This window comes from Uloborus diversus, unplaced genomic scaffold, assembly GCF_026930045.1.
Source record: "Uloborus diversus isolate 005 unplaced genomic scaffold, Udiv.v.3.1 scaffold_1229, whole genome shotgun sequence".
Taxonomy (NCBI): domain Eukaryota; kingdom Metazoa; phylum Arthropoda; class Arachnida; order Araneae; family Uloboridae; genus Uloborus; species Uloborus diversus.
In genome coordinates this window covers 17,171-27,350 of record NW_026557909.1, presented here as the reverse complement: position 1 = coordinate 27,350, position 10,180 = coordinate 17,171, and the positions used below count along the sequence as shown (strand labels likewise).

Sequence of the window (10,180 nt, the reverse complement as noted above, 5' to 3'; positions counted from 1 at the left end):
TAGTTTAAAAAAGGGGAAAAGGAGATAAAATTCTGAGAATTGACACTAAGCGCATTAATTAAAGAGATCTGAAATTTTTTTCTGTCTTTCTTCGTATAGGGTAAATAAATAAATTTAAGGCAGGGAAAAATTTCCGAAATTCGAAAGGAAATTTCGGAAAACAAGTATCTCCATCATTATAGCAAATTCGTGTCTAAGCCTCAGGGAAAACGAATAAAATGATAAAGATAGGATAGATATAGGAAATTATATATTTTATTATTTTACGTTAAGATACATACACAATAAAAAAAATTCTAATAGAAAAAAAAAATTCTAGTCTGGGAGTGGCTGCAGCCTCATAGCCGCCCCCTGGATTCACCACTGCCTGCACACAAAAAAATTTGTCCCGTTAGTGCCCGCATTAGAGTGGTTTCGCTGAAAAACCTTCGCCATAATAAAAGTAGTTACAACTTTGACACGACTTCAGTGTTTTCCCCACAAATAGCAATGCCAACTTCATAAATCATCGCCTCTGAGCAACAGTAAGATGAAATACACCGCCAGCTCAGTCATTCCAGCCGAGAACTGCAGTTTTGTGCTCATTAGCACTCATCAGCCCAACATAGGAAGCGACTGAGCTGGAGGTGGAAAACCTCTTAAGGAAGCTAAGAGTGCCAAACAAACTGGTAGCTAATGTAAGAATTAGCACTGACCAGACGAGTGACCGAAGCAATAGTTCGGTTCAACTCGAAGATTGAAGGCAAGGCATGCTATATCAGTGCTAATTCTACATTAGCTACCAGTTTGTTTGGCACTCTGGCTTCCTTAAGAGATTTTCCGCCTCTAGCTCAGTCACTTCCTATGCCGGGCTGATGAATGCTAATAAGCACGAAACTGCAGTCCTCGACTGGAATGACTAAGCTGGCGGTGTATTTCTGCCCCTGACTATAGGGCGTTACAGGGCCGGATTTGGAAGTGTGGAAGCCTCGGGGCAACGAAGGAGTGGAGCCCCTTAATCAGAGTTCGAAAAGTTCATCATAGTTTCGAAAATATCCGATACTTTGATATATATCCAAATATTTTGATATATATGTATATATCCGATATTTTCGACCCGTGAAAGTTAGGATATTTTGTAAAAATTTTATTGTGAATGCCCCTTTGTTGTGGAGGCCTCGGGGCAGTAGCCACGCCTGACCTCCCTTAAATCTGGCCCTAAGGGGGTAACTTACTGAACAGTAAGATATCTTAGTGTTATTCTTGGGATTAGATGTCTTACTGTTGCTCGGAGGCGACGAAATGCTGTTGACTTTTTTAGTAGCATTAAGCTTTATCACGTGTAATTCTAACAAAGTATTCTCAAACAAGAATTTCAATCAAAGGAAGTATTTGATCATAAACGCAATTTTGAGATAGTTATAATATTGGATGATTTAGAATCGTTGTAGATTAAAAAAAAGAGGGAAAATATGAAACTGTTAACAATACATTACAGGAAAAGAAAAACATGAGAAAACAAATTTTTAAAATTCTTACTTACCTTATTTAAATGCTTACTTGCACCCTACTTACAACTTCATTTTTCAGTATTTAATGGATGATATATAAAAAAGAGAACCTTAAAATTAATGCTTTGAATATTACATTAAAATAATCATACCTTTTCTGCTGCATTTCAGTGTTTTTTCTCAAACTCAAAGTAAGATCAAATGCTTTCATTTTTTCCCTTAATTGCCACAATAAAAATTCAACACACACGAATGAAGTTCGGGCGGGAGGAGGGGGGGGGGAGGCAGTTCAGAGTGCAGAATAAACAAAATAGCTCTTAATAGAATAATCACTCAAGTCTTCTACTTATCTAATGCCTGATGCCCATGATGCAGCCAGCTAAAGGGCAGGAAGAAAATCAAAATCAATGCCACTTGTATCTCATCAGTGCTCCAGCACCAATGACCAATTTCTTTTTCTGGCAAAAAGTTCGCATAGCACAACAAAAGGTCCAAAACCAACAGCACACAACAACAATTTAGCTATATAACTGATCCAGGACTTCCCTAATTTTCCCTAGAGCTCTTAGAGAAAGTAAAGACCCTGAAGGTCCGACGTTTCTAGTGTCACCGTAGTCATCGCCGTCTACACGGCGACATTTTTGAGTGCTACAATTGACTGACTAATGTCCTGTTCTCATGTTACTAGTTATCACGACACAATACACTTCTTCGGTCAACAAATAGGCATCTGTGCTATCTCGATTTTTATCCGTTAGCCTAGAAAGAGCGGAAATGGTGATGCATGTGTATTCAGAAGTTAGTTTCAAATTCAAACATTTCTATCTACCAATGTGGCTTTGTATTGTAGTACAGTACTAGCTGCCTTGCCCGGCTTTGCTCGGTTTACCTTGAAAAAAACCATTGCGTCAAGTGAAGTATCTTCAATAAACATGATTAAATAAAGGAAAAAAACCATCATGCAAAATTTTCTCGCCAAACAATGACGACAGACACTAAAATACTTTTAAGAAAAGGAAATAAAATGAGAAAGATGGATTTAAAAGGCGTAACCATGGAAACACAAAATAAAATAAGTTTAAGAATTGAAAATGAGAAAGATGGAAATACAAACAATGGATTCAAAAAAAGCGTTACCGTGGAAACGCAAAATAAAATGGTTAAAAACTTGAATAGAGAAGAGCTTTTTGAACTTCATTTGATTCGCTTGTAACCTTTTTTTCTAATGGATATAGAGGGTTAAACTTTCGACCTTAGGTCCAGTTAAATCTGGAGTAAAAAAAGCAGCTCTTTCCAGTGCTGTCAAAAAGAAAACTGTGGAACAATTCCTTCACTTTTTATTGATGGATTTAATGAAGAAAGTAGTGCCTAAATTTCAGCTAAGTCTAAAAAAATTCGAGCTAAAAACGTAAAAAACTCCCGCCGCAATTAAGTTAGAGCATTGGAACAAATTGCGTAGGACGCGGAAAATTCTTCCCTTTCCAACGATACATAATATTATTTTTGCGAGTATTTTTCACCCCCATATTCGGGAATTTATTTGAAAATTGGGCTTAAATTGAAATAAAAAGAGAACTATTCATCGAATTGTCTTCGAACCGGTCTGCAAACTTTTTCAGGACTTAAAGGAACAAACTGAAAATTTCAGCAAAATCGGCCCGCTAGTTCTCGTGTTTTGCGAGTTCAAACACACAGACGCTTTTTGGAGACTTCATTTTATACTATGTAGAGATACCCTCGATTTAGGCGGTTTAAGATTTGACACCTTTATTTTATTTTACGCGGATTAGTTTCGGTTTTACGCTGATGCGGCAATGCAAATAGATAAAATTCTCCCCTCTTTCAAAATCCAAACTCCTAAAGATTGCAGATTACGCTTTACGATAAATTTGCTAATAATCGATTACGCTCGATTATTAGCGTTTTGGCGTGCTAATAATCGAGCTTGGGCCACTAGAGACAATCTATGCGATTGGTCCCAGTTCTTTCGCCAGAAGTTAAATTATTAAACTCACACAGTTCAGTACTAAGTGGAAGAAGAGCTTTTAGGAGTGACAAAGGAGGCCAAAACCAACGTTGATACCGACGTCGGTGACGCTCAACCAAAAGCATTAAAAACTTAAAGCCATTCCTAGGCAATAGAAATGATCTTTCTGATTTGTTAGTGAAGGAAGATTCTATCATGGAATTATGAAACGATCTAGTATATGCTACCCTAACTCGACTCATTTTATTTATTGTTATAATAATTTATTTATTTATTAACATTGTTTTCATAGCTCCTTCATGCCATGTAAAATTAACCAAAAAAACGTGGTTTTGGCACCTAGTTTCCGATTTTTATAAAATTTTGTATCTTTTGTATCTATCTCTGTCTATGCGTTTTAGAAAGCATATAAAATATTTTTGGAGAATTTCAAGCCGTTCAAGTTCCATAGCAACAATGAAGTTTTAAAATCCGAAAACAAAACAAAACGGGGGGGAGGGGAGTAGGGAAATAATGAGAGTTCTGCAACAGGAGGCGGTGTTGCGGTGTTAACACCGCCTCCCCCTCCCACTCTTCCTCCCACCGCCTCCTCCACTTCCTCCCCACCCCCTCCCGACCTTGGGGTTGACCCTCCCCACGACCGGGGCCGCCGCGAGAACCCGTAGAAGGTGACGAGGGTTTTTCCCGCGTTCTAGATATTTTTCCCGCGTTTTCGGACTTAGAATATTTTGAACTTGTTGTCATGGTATCCACAAAGTTTTTACTTTTTGGATGGCAACACTTGTTTGAGTTTCGTTTTTAGGGAATGGCAAAATGTCGCAATTGTTGCCATGACAATGTGTGATACTTTTTGCCATACCATCCAAAAGTCTTTTGATCTTTAATTATTTTCGAGCGTTTTCAAACTTGAAATATTTTTCGAACTTTATTTATTTTTTTTTTCGATCATAAATTTTTCTAACTGCATGTAAATTAATTTTCAAAAAGTAAAGTTTTCTTCAAACTAACAAAATATTTTTTCAAAAAAGCAATTTTTTTTTTTCTAACGCGAAATTCCTTTTACAAACTGTAAATAAATTTTCCTCAGTGATAAAAAGTAATTCAACTTGTGAAAAACGTAACTAATTTTTTTTTTCTTTATCTTAAGATTTCAAGCATTTTTTTTTTTTTTTTTTTCAAAAATATAGTTGATATAAGTTATAATTGACCACTTGTAAAACATAAATATAATTCCTCTCCAAATAATACATTTCAAAAAATATGTTTTTGTCATTCACGAGTCTAAATACATTGCAATTTTGCCATCATTCACAAAATATGTGCTTAAATTAAAAATCTTGTTCCCTTCGCTTTATCAACAAAGTGAAACTTAAGCTCTGAACATTGTGGAGAGAGAAGAAAGCTCGATTTCGCTGTTCGTTTGTTTGTATACAAGGGGTTGGGGGAAGGAACGATTTCCACGCCTGACTGACTTTTCGGAAACATGTTTACAAAAGGATTTGTTACAAAGCTTTTGAAAACGGTGAATCGTTTCACTTCTATCTACTCGCGCAAACATTTCTTTAGCATACACTGTTTCTTGAATGAATAATTATTTTAATTGAAAATTTATAATTATTTTAATTGAAAATTTTCTTTTAAAATTAGCAAAAAAAATTTTTTTTCTGAATTGTAAATATTTTTTCAAAACCGAATAATTTTTTCAAAACAAATAAGTTTCAAAAATAATTTCTCAAACAATTTTTTTTTCTTAAACTTTCAAAAAGTAAACAAATAAATTTTTATATCTTGCGATTTCATTTTTTTTTTTTTTCTTCCGAATTGTAAATAATTTTTTCTCAAACAATTTTCTTATCAATAATATTTTCAAACTTGTAACCAAGCCAATTTTTCTCTCAACTTACAAAAAGTAACCAATTAATTTTTCAAAACGTAAATTTTTTTTTTCTTTTGCAAAATAATTTTTTAAACTAACTAATTTTTTTTTTCTCAAACGAATAAAATAATTCTTCATTAAGCGAAACTTTCTCAAACAAAAATTGTTTTTCACTATGTGAAATAATTTTTCTAACATAATTTTTTAAGGCATACAAAATATTCTAACATGTAAAGTTTTTTCTCTGACTTTGAAAAAAAAAAGTAAACAAATACATTCCCAACTTTTCTCTCATCAATTTCTCAAACTAGTAAACAAAATACATTTTTTTCCCCATCCTGAAAACACATAAATACATTTTCCCAATCCAAAATGTTTTAAACACATGATACTATGTTTCAGACACTATAATGCAAGTTACGGTAAACTAAAAGTGACAGTATTTTTTTTTTTTCTTTTCTATTAAACAACACTTATAAATTCTTTTTTTAACTTGTAAAAAGATTTTTACTTATGATAAGATTTTTACTTATAACAATCAAAAAGATTTTAATCTGTTACGAAATTTTTTTTTTTTTCTATTTCACAATCAAAAAATATTTTTACTTGTAATGAGCAATTAAAAGCAGTTAATGTCTGAAATGTAATATCATCGAAATGCAAAATAGACTTACATGAGCAGACTTCGGTTCAGAGGAGACATCAGGAGCGGGCATTGCAGTTTGAGCAACAGGAGCTAGTGCGATACTGGGTCGTGGGACTCCGCTGGATCCAGCCTGTTTTCAAAATAATAAAAATAATAAATACATATTCAACAAAAATACGGTTACATATATGATGACAATAATTAATATGAATTAATACTTACAATTGGTGCAAATCCAGGAGGAGGCATAACAACAGCGGGCTCCAACATGGATGTGGGGACATTTGCCATAATCGCGTCCCATTCCGCTTCATCAACTCCAAAGTCTATGAACTGCAAAAAGAATACATTGGTTATTGGACAATAAATGAAGAACAATTAAAAATGAATTATAAAACTAAATTAAATTAATTAGTTAAGAAAGTAAAGTTAAATTGAATTAAGAATTGTAAATCAATTACTAAGTTAAAGTGAATTAAAGTTAAAATAAATTGTAAAGTTAAAATTAATTACAAATTAAATACAAAATTAAACTTACGTTAGATGCAGAAGAGGAGGTGGTGTTTCCCTTGTTGAATTCCATTAGTGCTATGAATAATTGGTATGATAGTCAATACTTAAAATAAAAAAGCCTAAAAACAGCTTAAACTCCAAAGAAAGGAACGAAAAAGCACAAGGCAAGAGCCAAAGCTAAAGATGAGAACGTCTGGTTATGGCGAAGCAAAACGCAGAAGTGACCAATTTTCGAAATTTTGTTAAGAGTGTGGAAGAAGTGACGTCAATTTAATTAGCCAATGAACTTAAATTCATTAATCAAGACTGTGTGACATTGCTGAATCCAACCAATAAAGGATCTTTAAAGTGACATCATTGATTCTGACCAATTAAAATTAGTTCACGTTTCTCATACGTCACGACAAATCTTTAGCCCTCTGATCGTCCCGAGGTTATGATTCATTCAAATCTCGTGATTTTGAAGTTCTTATCTTCCTCCCCTTTGACCACTTGTGGTTTTCGAACCAGGAGAGTTCCATGATTCACTTATAAGATGAGATCAAAAGACAAACGACGTTGTTGTGGTGAATGCTAAGAGTCACTGTTAGAAAAACGTTTCATAGTAAAGGTTTTAATGACAAATGTTTATTCACAGATAAATTGATGTCATGAAAACTTTAAACAGTAAGATAAAACAAAGATAGACGTTGTGGTCATGAGAAAATGATTACACTATTTAATCAAAAGGGCTACAAGTCCAATGTCCTTACTCTACTACTAAGTATAAAGTGTTTTCGCCAGCCTTTGTAAATCTCACAAGCTTCTCAGTTCTTTTTTTTTTGTGCTGAATATACGTTTGCAGAAGTTGAGACGCTATGGAATCAAATTGCCCTCTGATGGTAAGCGACATCCCTGACCATATGTTTCATCTTGGAGGTTTAACGTTTGCTCTTGTGAATAATTATAAAGACCATACCCGAGTGCACATACGCAAATTTATGCGCGAAAATCCTCACAGTAGAAAACTTCTTGCTACATCGCAAGGTGTTAGTATTAGTGCCAAAGTTTGGCATTACTTCATGCTGGATCTAGAGAGTATCCTGAACGAGCCGGATGAATCCATGAAGGTATTCTGCAAAGACTTATGTGTTTGGAAAAACGAATCCAATGGCCCCATAATGCTACAGAGGATGTTCACGAAGAAAGATGGAAGTCTCCAATTTGTCCCTGAGTGTGTTACCCTTGAACCTCTCCAAGTTTCGGAGTTGTTGAAATATGCTTCGGACGTTAGTTACCTGTTACAGAAATCCCTGCTATCTTACCAGCTGGCAAAACATGCCTCTAAATTGTTAGAAAACTCTCCCCCGGCTTCCTTCTCCCATACAGTCTTGATGGAGACACTATTGCGGTGTCTTCACGAGGAAATATCTCGCAACATCAGAAAACTTTCTGCTGAGAAATGTGACGGCTGCCGCTTCATGATGGGGAACCAGCTAGCTTGTTCGTGTTTAAACTCTGGTTTTGAAACCTTGTTTAGGGACAATGGACTTTTGGCCTATTACTTAATAGACTGGATAAACTTCTCCAAAGTGTTTGTAGATGCATGTAAAAATATCCCTTACTTTGTGAACATTGATGCCAGTTTTTTTGAAAAAATTAATTTTAGTGAAGTATTCAATGCATTGAAAGTGTTGTATGTAAAAGATGATCCCTGTAATGTAACGATGGGATATCTATCATAAGTTTTCTTTTGTTATCTGCATGTTTTTTCTGTTATTTTTAGATATTTATGTTTGAATAAACATATATACCGCTGTCTTTAAAATTGTAGGTCGCAAAACTTTCGTTCGAAACATCTAAGCAGTGAAGTTTATTATTTTTTTAACTGTGAACTTAAATGAACTTGCATGTAAAATTTCACAATCGGTTTGGATATCTGACAAGACGATGCGAAAAATCAATTTTGAATATTTTAAAAGTGTGAACATCTATCTGAAAGTACTTTCTTTATTATTTGTAATGTATATGTTTAAATAAATGTGTTTGATTTAATTTCCCTGTTTCGATTTACAAGTATTTTTCATCCTTAACAATTTATTTAATACAATTTCTTTTTTAATCGTTTATGAAAAATATTATATGAATAAAATTATTTAAAGGTTTAGATGAAACAGTAGAATGATAACATTTCGGAAATTTTTTTCCCCTCCCATTGAGTATGTGTAAAGTTCTTATCTTCCTCCCCTTTGACCACTTGTGGTTTTCCAAAGAGAATTCAATGAAGAAAATTTTCTATTTCTTTCTTTATCTGCCAAAACAAGATGGTTCGAATTCATTGAAGTGCAAACACCTCTGCAGATAAGGGGGTAGGATTTTTCAACGAGAGGGGAGATGAGTTTGTTCTCTTATGACTGTGTAAGCGCGATTCACTGATTGGCAAAACCCCTCCTCCCATTATCTAAAGGATATGAATCAGTTCGCAAGGTTGAAATTTAGCCCTGCGCTCTGCAAGAGAAGATTGTACGTTTAAGTGTATGAGAAGACAAGGTGTTGTAAAATTTTTTATATAATGGATCAATTAAAGCATCGATTCGTTGGTTGAAGCGTTAACACTCCACACTTATGAAAGTATTGATTTGATTATAACAAATTCTTTGGAGATGTTTATTTCGGAAATTTGATGTGTTCGCGATGAACGTATTTCGAAAATTACGCAAAATATGTTTGCTCTTTCGAAGAATGCTGTGGAATATGCTTAGAACGAGACGATGGTACATATATTGAGCTGGAAATTTGAATTAATTAAATGAAATGAAACTCTTGAAAAGCATATGTAGTGATGAAATGTAACTTGAGTGAGAAATTTACCTACTGAAAAAAATATACAAGATGATTTTTAAATTCCATGAAAATTTGTTAATGTTATGCAGTAATTAATACTATCGGAATTAAGATTGATATGGCGATTAAAATTAACTCGTGAAAATGTATAAATCGTATTGAATATTAAAGCTGATTGATACAATGAAAAAAAAAAAAAAAAGAAAATCTAACTTGTGAAAAATATTCAAAGTTTGAAAACGCTCGAAAATAAGCAAAAGAACGAAAGACGTCAAAATAGTCTAAAGGGGATATCACACGAGAGAAATTACAGGACATCGCAACCGCAATAGCAACCGTAACGCTATCCGGAACTGGTTTTTCTACTCACTTTCACAAACGATTGCTCCAAAATTCTCGTGTGCTATGGAAATTCGCAGTTGCTCGTATAGGGGCAAACTTTTTCCTCCGCTAGAAAAAAATTGCCTTTAATTCTGGGCAAGTTACGAAGGAACCAATCAGGGCGCAGGGATTTCGTGACGTCAGGCAGCGTCACTGTAAAATACATTTGCAATCGTGGCGACAGAAATGTGGGGATTCCTTTTTAATTGTTCTATTTATTTTATGTTTCAAAAATTTTCAGTTACACTTTAAAAAACGGATGAGCGACATTTAATCTTTGGTTTTGCATCTGATTTTGAATTTAAATTGCTACTTATATGTTAGTTAACATCAGTGCGAATTTTATGCATTTCTTAATTTATATTGGTGTTTTTCGTTTCATTAGGTTTTTGAAAATTGTTTTGCACAAATGTGATAATGGGGTCGTTTCTAAAATTTTAAACGTATTTTTTTCTGAAAGAGCA

The 10,180-nt window shown here is 34.0% G+C and overlaps 1 protein-coding gene across 1 annotated transcript; it reads right to left on the bottom strand.

Annotated features, from left to right (window-relative positions):
• Positions 1-5,982: 5,982 nt before the first annotated feature.
• LOC129232521 (uncharacterized) lies at positions 5,983-6,700 on the bottom strand. Its single transcript, XM_054866661.1, has 3 exons — positions 6,538-6,700; positions 6,222-6,332; positions 5,983-6,129 (listed from the first exon to the last, which is right to left on the bottom strand). Exons 1-3 carry the CDS (start codon positions 6,580-6,582, stop codon positions 5,983-5,985), a joined length of 303 nt encoding a protein of 100 aa, XP_054722636.1. The 5' UTR covers positions 6,583-6,700.
• Positions 6,701-10,180: the final 3,480 nt, after the last annotated feature.

Excerpts from the sequence above, each read along its gene's own strand:
- LOC129232521 (XM_054866661.1), bottom strand. The coding sequence starts at position 6,582 with ATGGAATTCAACAAGGGAAACACCACCTCCTCTTCTGCATCTAAC. Across the intron at positions 6,333-6,537 it reads CCTCCTCTTCTGCATCTAAC|TTCATAGACTTTGGAGTTGA; the intron begins GTAAGTTTAATT and ends TTCTTTTTGCAG. Across the intron at positions 6,130-6,221 it reads CTCCTGGATTTGCACCAATT|GCTGGATCCAGCGGAGTCCC; the intron begins GTAAGTATTAAT and ends TTTTGAAAACAG.